Consider the following 11,111-nt stretch of genomic DNA (forward strand, 5'->3'; position numbering starts at 1 on the left):
GCGTGCTGCAGCACGCTCTGCCTACAAGCCATGGCAGCGCTGCTGAAAATCCTCCCGGCAAGGAACTGCACGTATCAACTCCCGGTTTAGTCACTTCAAAACAATCTGGTTAGTAAGAGTGAGAGCAGGGAGGAAGACTGTACCCCAGGCAGAGATTGCACATGGAAATACCAATGAGATGACACTGTTCTCTGAGAAGTGCTGGAACAACGGGAGGAATAATAAAACACTGCAGTTTCCATCCACACAACTGTATCCCACGGACAAAGTAAAGGCAGGAATCTTATTGGAAGGCACATCTGATTAGTATCTGTCTGGCCTGGATCCCTTCTACTGCTGAAGAGAGACAGGCTGAACCCTGTCCACAAAAACCAAAGGAAAATGCATGAAGGAGAGAGCAGAAGAGGCAGCAGCTGATCCCAGACCAGCAGTCCTGCTCCAGCAGCAGGAGCCACCTGTGCCCACCTCCTCTTGCCCCTAGCCAGGGCATGGTCTGGGTAAACACTGTGCTGCTGGCTCTTGGGGTGCAACCAGTGTTGCTGCCCTCCTAGGAAAAAAAATGATCAAAAGAACAATGACTCAGTCAAGTTCTTGTGTATTGGGATGTCCAACAAAGGCTGAACCCTGAAGAACAACCAATCTCTTATGCTGTTATGGGGCAACTGGGGTATGGAGGTAGAAATCTCATCTGGTTAGCTGCAAGAGTTGTCCTGTGAGTCAGTACTGACTAGTTAGAAAACCCTTCTCTAACTGAATGGAAGCCAAAATATTCTGTAAAGCCTTGTTTCCAGCCACATTATTTTTTTGGATTAGCGGCCAGAAAACCCCAGCACATCAGGAAAAAAACCCCACTGGTAAACAAAACAGAAGATGGCTTTTGAGGTTTTCCTTTGCATTGGTGTGTTCAGAGGGAGAAAGAAAGCTTTTGCACTCTCCCTGCCACTTGGGTTGGGGTGGAGTCTGGAAAGCATGTATTTTTTAATTCACATACTCAGAAAAAGGAAGAAAATCTCTGCTTAATCCCCAGACAAGTGGTGCTGGTGCTAAGCCTCATTTTCAGGAAAGAAAACATGGCAAAATTCAACATAGACACATGCATGAACAAGACAGAAAAGCTGTGTTAGAGCCCATTCTATCCTGATGGCTTGACAAGTTGCTTTCCCCCTCTCCTTTCCATGTTTTTCTCCATTCTGTCTCCATGCAGTGTTAAAGGGACATCAACTGGGCCAGGGTGGGCATGATCTGTGTGTTGAATGCCCACTCTACCTCCCCCCCAAAAGTGACCTCAGCCAATATCTTGCCATGGAGCAGTATGGATGATATTCAAGCCCTCTTCAGGAGGGGTCCAGAGCAGTGGGGTGCTGAATGCAGGCTGCAGCTGCCAACCCCTCCCTGCAATGCCACAGTATTATGCAAAATTGTCACATGTACATCACAACAGCTGTACTTCTTCTCAACAGGAAGAAAGTCTCTGTGATGGGCCTGGATGCACCCTTCATTTTGTTTCTGTTTAATCTAATTCTGCTGCCAAAGGACATCCTCTGGGACAGGATCTCTTCATATCAGGTGAGGCATAAATTCCAGCAGTATTCGACCCTCCCCCAGGAGGAGAAATGGGGTGTAAAAGATTTCAGAAAAGGTCAGAGAAGCATTAACATTTGCCAGCCAGATGTGCACAGATTTGTGACATGACTTTCACACTGTCACTGCAGGACTCCCAGTACCTCTGGAACCATTCCAATGGGGTGTCTCAGCCTGAAACACGTCACTGCCAGTGCTCCTAGTGCAAGCCTGGGCTGGGTTCACAGGCTAAGAGAAAAGGGTTTTTCCACATTAAAGACTTTCTCTGCATTGACAGTAATAAACAAGGGAAGAGAGGAGCCTATCCTGTTCCTGCAGGCCATGTTACTCACATTTTGCAACTCTTGGGGCATATGCACAGAAGGAAAAAAAAAGACAGCATACAAACATAGGAAAATCTTTCTGGATCAGAATATTTTCCCATCTGTCCTGTCACCGAGGCTGGCCAAGAGCAGATGCCAGAGCAGAGCACAGACACGGGGCAGATAAGTAGCAATACCCCTGAGAGCTCCCCCAAGGACGTGTCAGCATGCAGTTTGGGACTTCTGCCTGGACTTTCCCACACTGGGGTTGAAATCCCAGGCTGAGTCCTGCTGCAGGGGTCTGCTCCAGCCTCCTTGAATGTACCCTGATGCCCCCAAGCACAGCTCCTGGGGCCATCCTCCGGTCACATTGTCCAATCTGCTTGTGTGCACCCATTGCTAGCTATGCTCCTGTTGCTTAGCACCAGTGATAAACAGGACATATTCCTTTGGCCAGGTGCCTGCCCAAGGCATGTAGGATCAAGTCTTCTCCCAAAAACCTCTCTGGCAGCCACTGAACAGCACCATTTGGTTTATCAGGCATTGAAGCTATCCCCCCGGTCTTGCTTGATCAATGTCATCCTGCTAGGAGAACTGGCACAGGTCTGCCTGTCCTTTGGCACAGATCTCTGCAATCTCCTTGCCCTGGCCCATGTTTCCCCCAAAATTACAAAACCTCTAAAGGATGGTCTTGGCTCACTGCTAAACATATGGCAGGTTTCTTGCCTGGGTTTGTCCATCCACTTCTCCCCAGGGTCAGGGCTCCCTCCCTCTGGCTCCAGCCAGCTCCACAGCTTTTGCATTCTGTGCCAGTTTGAGTTTTGCTCTGGCAGATAATCTCAGCGACTGCAAGCCATACTCAATTTTTCATGAGCCCTTTCTTCAGCTTCTCTCATTTTCCAGCATCCCCTTCCAGCTGTCTATAAACTGAGAGAAAAATCAGCCCCTCCCCACTGCACTCCACCCCACAAGATGCCTCTTTTTAAGCTGCTGTCTAATGCTCCCAGACCACCACACTGAGAACGGCAGGCTCCTGGGCACTTTGATCGAGGAGACAGCTTTGGCAGAGGATGCCCTGCTCTCCTCCCCATCCCCAGGCAGGCTGTGCCTCTGAGGGCCGCAGCAGCAGCAGGACAGATCCAGGACCCAGTCCTGCCCTTACACCCAGCCTGGCGCGATCACAGGGCTGACTAAAATGACAGCAGGCTCAGGAATGTTAAAGCTGGACACATCATTTGCAAGACACCCAAGCGAGATGAGAATCCAGCCCCGCAGAGCAGCGAGCGCAGCGGGCTCCATCAGGCCGGGCTCCTTGCAGCGGCGCAGCGGGATGCGGCCGGGCGGGACGGGCTCGGCTGCCGCTCCGCTGCACGACGCGCAGTTTCCGCCGCACCCCGCCTGCACCTTTCCTGTACCCCCGCAGGAAGCGGCCCCGGCCGGGACCGCGTCCTGCGGCCCCGAGCGCGGCGGGACGCGCCCCGACGGCCGCCGGGCACCGAGAGCCCGCGGAGCGCACGGCCACGGAGCGCGGGGGAGCCCTGCCAAAGGGAGCGGGTGCCAAACCTGAATTACCAGCCCCGAGAGTGGCTGTGGATCCCGGCAGCTCCTGTGATTTGCGGCAGGTTTTTCAGGTCCCCGCCTGTCAAACACACACGCAGATACTTAAGCAGTCACCCGAGGACCTGCGGGGTTCTTGTTTTACACACTTCTGGTCCCTGCCAGCTCCAGGTAAGCACAGGCTTTGAGCAGGGGGTGCTGGGGTGGGTTTGCAGTTGGGGATGATGGGATGGAGGGAAGAGCTCCCCTGTGAGTACTGATGCTGAGGAGGTCGGAGCTGCACCCAGCAGGGCAGGAAGGCTCATGCCTGAGGCAGGCGCAAGAGAGACCCCCAGGCAGGGGCCACCACGGCGTCCTGCCTCTGCTGCAGCAGCTGCTGTGCTCCTGTTTGCTTTGTTCCTACCCGATATTATCTTCTAAAAGACTGGACGGGTAGTTTACAGGATGCATGACAGGTGTTTTTTCCTTATTTATGGCAGGGCCCGGTTTATTTTTAAAGCTTCTGTCCCACCTTATCCTGTGCGCCATGCTGGCTGATGTTATCCACAGCCACCCCGCAGCAGGAGGATGAGCAAAGCTCAGGACAGGACACGGCTCTGCAGCACAGCAAGGGAGGGTAAAAGGGCTCGTTTGCATTGAGAACTGCTATTTTGATCCCTGCAGTGGCAGGAAATAGCTGCAAGCTAAAACCAGATGCAGATGCCTCCAGTCACATCCCAGCCCTGACAGTGGGAACACTGGGAAGGGGGTCAAGAAGCCCAGCAGAGGCTATGGAGCCCCATCAGCTTGGCAGGAGCTACAGCTCAGAGAGATTTCCAGGAGCTTTGGGTGCAGTAAATCATTAGAAAGCTGCACAGCCAGCCAGCTATTGTGACTACTGTTCAAAAAAGCAAAGCTGAGCAAACAGAGATCACGTCTTTTCTGGAAAAGTGGCAGATTTCTGCCAGGGTTGTAAATGCTGACCGCACTAGCAGTGCTGGACAAGCATGCTGGGACACAGAAAGATGTCCTTGCCCATTTCAGGCCAGAGCTAGGAGTCCTGCTAGTAACCCCAGGGTGTTTCTGGGGAGCTGAGTGCAACCACAGGACATGGGCAGAGTATTACATATTTATAATAAGACTTTCTCTCGCTGCAACTTATGTCCATCGGCCATTACCTTTTGTCTGCTCACTCCAAAATGGCCCTGGAGGTGCATTTTAATGCCCTATCAGCCACAGTAAGAGCACCAGGTGCTGTCATGTACATAGCAATGCTGGCTGGAGCTGCCCACAGCCCAGGCAGCTGCTGATCCACTTGCAATCTTCTGCTCTCACATCGCTCTACCTAAAACCACGACAGTCAGAGCCAAGTGTGAATTCCCCAGGGGTCCTTAGCTTGACACTTAGGACAGAGCAGGTGTGGTGGTTTCCCTGTGACAGTGCCTCTGGAATTGTCATTTCTGCCTGGGTGAGTAAACCCCAGCTGAATGACAACTGCAGCCCACAGCCCTGCTGAATTCTGGCTAACATTCTTTGCACTGAAAAAGCAATTTTTTTCAATGTTGTCAAAAATTTAAGAGGAAAAAAGCAGTAAGAAGTGGTGCTTTTCAGCAGCTAAGCCAAACAGCTGTGAGTCTCCATATTTCTGACAGGCTTAAAGAAATGTGAGACAATCACCTTTCCTGTACAGGGAGAGATGTTGGACAGCCTGCAGCCCAGCTGCATGCCTGGGCTTAAACGAGGCTCCGTTTAAGTAGTGGGCAGGTGATTAGTGGTCTCAATAGGGCCAGTCTGGCCATTTAGGCGCTCCTGGTGCCCTCAAGTCATGTCATATACCTCCAAATTTAGCATCCAGGAGGTGCCAAGTGCTAGAGGCCATATGCTGCACAGGGGTCACATGGCTCCTGAAAGCCTCCAGGGCATACTGGAGCGATGTGGGGAGACCTGCAAAGCCCTCCAGGAGCCCCAGGGTTTCTGCCTTTTCCTGAAACCCATCTCACAACCTTGAGAGGTAAAAACTGTACTCCTTCCAGAGCAGGGGTAGAGGGGACACAAAGAAAAGCTATCAGGCATCACATCCCACATGCTGGGGCACCCTGAGCTGCCAGCAGGTAGAAGATACTGTGTCCTGTGGGGAAACGCCTCAGGAAGCTGGAGATCATCAGAAGCAGAAATAGCTGTGCAGGTGAAACATGAAAGGTGAAGCACGAGCTCCCTATGCAAATCCATGCACTCACATCAATGCACATTAATGCAGCAGGCTGCAAACAGTGATTTATGAGCTGCCAAGGCATGTTGCTGCTGGTGGCCCGGGCTAGATGCATAATCTGGATGTGATGAGGATCCCTTTGTGGCTGGGCTTTCTGTGGGAAGGGCAGGTGGCTCAGTTGTGTGCTGAAAAAAGAAGAGGCAGGACTTGTGGCCTGAGCTTGGCCTCATCTGCATTTTGGCCTCATGGAAAGCTTGGCAGCCACAGTGCTGGAGAGCAGCACCTCAAGTCCAGGGGACCTCCTTCTACCCCTGCATCTTTTCCAGAGGTCTACAAACATCTAAGGTAGCTGAGCAGTATTCAGCAGACTCCTACTACCTCACATGAATGAGGAACTGAATTATGATGCCCCCTCCCTATATGGATGCTTCTGAACTGAGCTGACTTCAGCAAGCCCAGGCAGCTGCAACGCACTGCAGACAAGGCCAGCTTGGCTTGCAGTACCTGGGGTTAGAGATGGTCTTTGCTCAGTCCACCCAGGGCTGGTGGGTCATACTGTCTGTACTGTCTACCAGCACTCTATGGCACTCAGAGGTGCTCCAATGTTACACAACTTCTGTGTTACAATCCGTATTTACCAAGTGACTCAAGCAGAGTGGGCTGTTTCACAACCAGCCCTAGTCTATTTATAAGCCCCTACTCAAATACCAAAGGATTCTTTTATTAGTCAAAGCACTTTCTGCAGAGGAGGCTCAGGGGGATCTTTGTTTTATGAGGTAAAGTTCAAAGAAGAGGATCTCTCCAGCCTCTCACTGTGCCTGGCTCTTCACAAGCTGCAAGACAGTTTTGAAGCTGAGCTCCATCCTAGCAGTTCTGTCAGCAAGAGAAAGCCCTGGGGCATTCAGTACCCCAGGGTACCTAAAGGTGAGTTACCAGCCAACCAAGAAAGCAGCTGGGTTTAAACCTGTGCAGTAGGAGTGCAGCATGATGGATGTTCCAGGATCACACTCCAGAGCCAAAGGGAAAGAAAAGCTGGACTGCAGTGTGGAAGCAGGGCAGGTCTGCAGCAGATGGCCCACAGGAATCCCAAGAAGGGCCAAGGGCTCCTGGCAGCACTGGAGAACCAGCAACACCAACCAGCCAACCTGACAGAGATGGGCCAGGCAACTGGGACAGCAGGAGAGCAGATCAAGAAAGGCCACATTTTTGCAACCAGCTCCTCCCCTGCCAATACCCCACAGCCTGGTTTCAAAAACACCACAGTGATTCAGCATCAAGGGACTTGTGCATGCTGTGTGGGGGCAGTGCCTTGTTTTAGTTGACTGAATTAGCAAGCTCGACCCTCTGCCATGTGAAAGCAAACCTGAAGCCCAGCAGAAAAGAGGTGTGGGACTTAGCCAAGATGCATTTGCTTTGCGTGTTCTTTTGGGCCAAATCTTCCAGAGATTATGCAAAGCACAAGTGGGACAAGGGTAACTCTGGAGGAAAACATGGGCTTCTTGGTGCTGCCTCTCCTGGGAGCACCTAGGACTGACCCCAGTCAGAGGCAGCAAGTGCTTGAACAACAGACATACACTGGGTCCAGTCCTTGAGGATTTGAACACTTATACACCAAAACCCAGTCAATCAACTAACCAGTTCAGTGATGCTCAGGAACAATAGGACAAACTGTTAATGCCCATGTGTGGTAACATTAAATATTACTTAAAACAGTGCAGCTCACCTTCTCATGGCCAGCATTATGTGATGTCCGGCCACACTGCTGAGAGAAGGACCTGGTCACTGATCCTGAGGAGGGGAAACAGGGTGGTTTCTGGATCAAAGACCATGCTCCCAGAAGATTATGTATGCTCTGTTTTATCATTCCTTTGCACAAACTTGCCTGATCACTGGGAAGCAGGGGAAAAAAAAATAAGCAACCACCTACTAGGTCAGATGTCAGATATTGTCCCTTCTCCTAGAGGATAAATAATGGTTTTTAACTAATGTCTTTAAATTAACCCCCTGAACATGCCCATTGCTGTGACATCACTCCTAAGTGACGCCCAGGCCTAAATAGGGCTGTAAACAGGAATCGTTCCCATGGGAGTGACACTGGCTATAAATACAGCACCAGGGGAGTGCTGAGCAGCCTGCAGCTTCCTGCCAGCTGAGGATGGTGAGACAGCTCAGCGCTGGGCATTGCTGCCGTGTGCTCGCTGCAGTGAGGAAATGAGACAGGAGTTGCTGGGGGGCTGGTGCTCCCAGCTGAGCTCCCTGGCATGCCTTTGGGAAGGGAGTTGAGTCCTGCTGCAGCCAGAGGCCACAGCTGGGGTCGGGGGGAAGGTTGGTGGGGATACGGATGGCAAATCTGGGGCTCAGCAAGTGTGGCCCCCACTGGTCACTCCCAGCTTGAGCAATGACACCAGGCCCTCTCTGCAGTGCCTGGCCCCATAGCCCTGCCCCAGGAGGAGATGGCCATGGAAAAGCCAGTGATTCCCACTGAGGAGCAGCTGGAGATCCTGGAATACCACTTCTGCAAGGTGAATAAGCATCCTGACCCCACCACACTGTGCCTCATCGCTGCTGAGACCGGGCTCTCCGAGGAGCAGACTCTGGTGAGTGCATGCCCCTCATCCTGCCCCTGGCACCAGCCCTGCTCCCCCTGCATGCCTCTGTGCTCCACATCTCCTGCCTGCCCTGGTCTATCATACACCTGTCTGTCCCCCCACAGGCTTCCTACAGCACCCCTGCCCTTCTCATGCTCCCCCCACATGCCTGCACTCCTCTGTGCCCCATGTGCTCCCTGAGTGTGCTCCCTGCACCACCGTGCACCCTGCACTCTCCTCACTGCACCCACAAGTCTCCTCTGCACCTCTGCAACCCCCAGCACACTCCTAACTGCACCCAGAGAGCTCCAATGCCACACAGCACCTCCCTGTACCCCACATCCTTCCTGCACTCCACGTGTTCTGCTCCTGAATTTACAACCTGTGCATGCTGTTCTTCCAAACTATTTCTGATAGTCTTGGATGCACAAACTACTGCTGGTTTTAATGTCTGAAGAAACTACTGTCATTTTAAAACAGATAGAGGGTAGATGCAATTCCTGCAGGATATGCTGTGGGACATTCTCAGGCTGTGCCCCTTCCCCCAGTCAGCGTCCCAAAGCCCCGATGTCAGGCAAGTCTGTCAGCCTCTCCAGGAGACATAGAGGCCTCCAAATATCCCTCCACAGGGACAGGCTGCCACTGTCTGGGAATGCCACCAAGCCCTGTGATCCAGCTGGCTACCTGCAGGCTACCGTGGGCTTCAGAAGCAAACGGCTTCTTCCCAGTTCCTTCAGGTGGCAGTGCAGCTCATTGGGATGTAGGTGTTTACTGGACCCACGGAAGCATTTATGGGTATAGAAAAGAAATCCATCCCACTGGAAAGTTAGCAGCAGTTTGCAGAGAGCTGCCAAGCCTGGCTCTCACTCAGCAAAGCCAAATTGGCAATGTCAGCATTTAGCCTGTCCCGGGGAAAGATGCTGGAACAGTATCCATTGCACAGATAGTCCTCAGCTGGAGTGGACTGTGCTTTGGTGACAGGCAGGTATCAATCACAGGCAGCAAGGAGCTTGAGGCAGCAAGGAGGCAGTACCCCTAATATACCTTTCTCTCCATAGAAATGGCACTAGTCCTTTTTATTTCCCCTACAGCAACTTGTAAACACGGGCCATATATGCCCAGGGCACCTCTGTAGATGTCTTAAAATCCTCCCTGATAGCTATCTGTTCCCACTAATCCAGTGTGCTCCTAGAGATCTGGAGATGGAGGTCGTGTCAGGGACAGGATCAAGACTGGGGTGGTGAGCTGCAAAGTGCCTGCATTGCATAGAACACAGGGAATCATTGCCCCTGTCATCTGGAGTGTTTTATCATCTAGAAATAGCAGCCATTTTAATAAAAAATTCAGTAACGATGAGATGCAAAGAGGAGATTATGATTTAGGACAGAAAGTGAAACTTTTGAGAGAAGGCTAGGCTGTCAGTCGTATGACTGGATGTGGTCAAAGGCTGTGTGAGTGTGAGAGGCACTTATAGAGAGCACTGTGGTTGTATCATTATGGAGCATAATAGCTTCAAAAATAACCATGAACAAATATAGCAACAAAATGAACTGCAACAAAAGGAATCACAGGCACATGGCCAAAGAAAAGGCTGAGCTGTGCTTCCGGCACATGAGTAGTATTTCTTTTCTTTCTTTTCTTCTTAGGTAGTGTTGCTTTAACCAAATACATTTTATCTAATATTTTAAATTGTGGCTGTCTTGAAGTGGCATCAGCAGCTCTTGGAATAGATTTCCAGATGCTAAGTTACAGCAGACATAGTGTTAAGTGCTGCTAACATAGATGTGCATATTGCCTTAAAACTAAGATGATTTTTAAACAATTTTAAAAATAGATTTGTTCTTAAATTTTTTGGAGAGCCACTGTGCTGTACCTCTCATGCCTTCTGAAACAGGTGAGCTTTCAATTCCTGTCAGTTTGGAACTTGCAAAGGATTTTTTCACTTCTCCAGTCATTTAAACAGACACCATCCAGCTCCTCAGCCAATCTCTTACTCTGCAAGAAAAACTTGGGCTCACAGCAATAAAAAAAAGACTCACCCATGCTGTCAAGGTCTGAAGTGAGCTAGAGAAATGAGTTTGAAGGAGGTGCACATGTAGGTTACAAGACTGTTCAGTCAGGAGCAACCATCCTGGCTGCCTGCACTGCCTGGGAACAGCACCATGAGTTCCCCTTGCCTCGTCCCACGTGCTGACATCTGCACCTTTAGAAGAGTGATTCGGAGGCTTTGCTCAGCCCAGTGCACTCAGTCTCTGCTTTGTTCTTTCTCTCCAGAAATGGTTCAAGCAGCGGCTGGCGGAATGGAGGAAATCTGAAGGGCTGCCCTCAGAAAGTGGGTCTGTCAGGGACTAGAGGATGCTGCTCCAATCCCCTTGCCTCTTATAAAGGATGGTGAAGCTCTTCAGTGGGTTTCCTTGGAGTTCTTCTGTTGCAATAGGTTTTGCGATACAAAGTAATACTCTGCTATTTAACATAAATCTTATTTAACATGTACATAACCAGAAAAAAACCCACTATATAGAAATATATATACATATACACACACGTGTGTGTATACAACTTTTGATGGCTGATAACCTATCTTGTGATTCCCACCCATTAACAGCAGCTGCACAAGAAAACGTAATTTCATGCCCTTGTTCCAGGCTTGCAAAAATTTTGCCATGATATCTGTTCAAATATAGAAGGAAGAAATAAAGATTCCTTTTCCTTACAATCCCCAGAGGCAAAGTGTGTGTGTGAGCTTTAAGGTGCAGATCATCCAGAGAGTGGGGCATCTGGAAAACCAAGTGTGTTGTTCAAGTGACCTGATTTGGCTCAATGCACCTAAATCAGCTCTGGATACTGCAAACCAAGTGCCTACACCATAATCAGACCAAGCCAAGCACCCCCTGA

General features: G+C 50.6%; 1 protein-coding gene across 4 annotated transcripts; it reads left to right on the top strand.

Moving 5' to 3' along the window:
* Positions 1 to 3,282: 3,282 nt before the first annotated feature.
* Positions 3,283 to 10,932, top strand: HOPX (HOP homeobox). 4 transcript variants are annotated; one of them, XM_071431696.1, is made up of 3 exons: positions 3,283 to 3,611; positions 8,050 to 8,225; positions 10,491 to 10,932. In XM_071431696.1, the coding sequence occupies exons 2-3, from the start codon at positions 8,082 to 8,084 to the stop codon at positions 10,566 to 10,568; spliced, it is 222 nt and encodes a 73-aa protein (XP_071287797.1). In that variant the 5' UTR covers positions 3,283 to 3,611; positions 8,050 to 8,081; the 3' UTR covers positions 10,569 to 10,932. The 4 variants fall into 4 exon arrangements, with proteins under 4 accessions (XP_071287797.1, XP_071287796.1, XP_071287794.1 ...); XM_071431695.1 differs by lacking the exon at positions 3,283 to 3,611 and adding an exon at positions 7,654 to 7,786; XM_071431693.1 differs by lacking the exon at positions 3,283 to 3,611 and adding an exon at positions 7,731 to 7,953.
* The last annotated feature ends 179 nt before the right edge of the window (positions 10,933 to 11,111 follow it).

Source organism: Agelaius tricolor, unplaced genomic scaffold, assembly GCF_023055355.1.
Source record: "Agelaius tricolor isolate 1412-34295 unplaced genomic scaffold, bAgeTri1.0.p SCAF_8, whole genome shotgun sequence".
NCBI classification, from domain to species: Eukaryota; Metazoa; Chordata; class Aves; order Passeriformes; family Icteridae; genus Agelaius; species Agelaius tricolor.

Bases quoted from the DNA above. Each gene is read 5' to 3' on its own strand.
- HOPX (XM_071431693.1), top strand. From the start codon at position 7,890: ATGCCTTTGGGAAGGGAGTTGAGTCCTGCTGCAGCCAGAGGCCACAGC. The intron at 7,954-8,049 runs GTTGGTGGGGAT...CCCTCTCTGCAG, and splicing joins CAGCTGGGGTCGGGGGGAAG to TGCCTGGCCCCATAGCCCTG. The intron at 8,226-10,490 runs GTGAGTGCATGC...CTTTCTCTCCAG, and splicing joins TCTCCGAGGAGCAGACTCTG to AAATGGTTCAAGCAGCGGCT.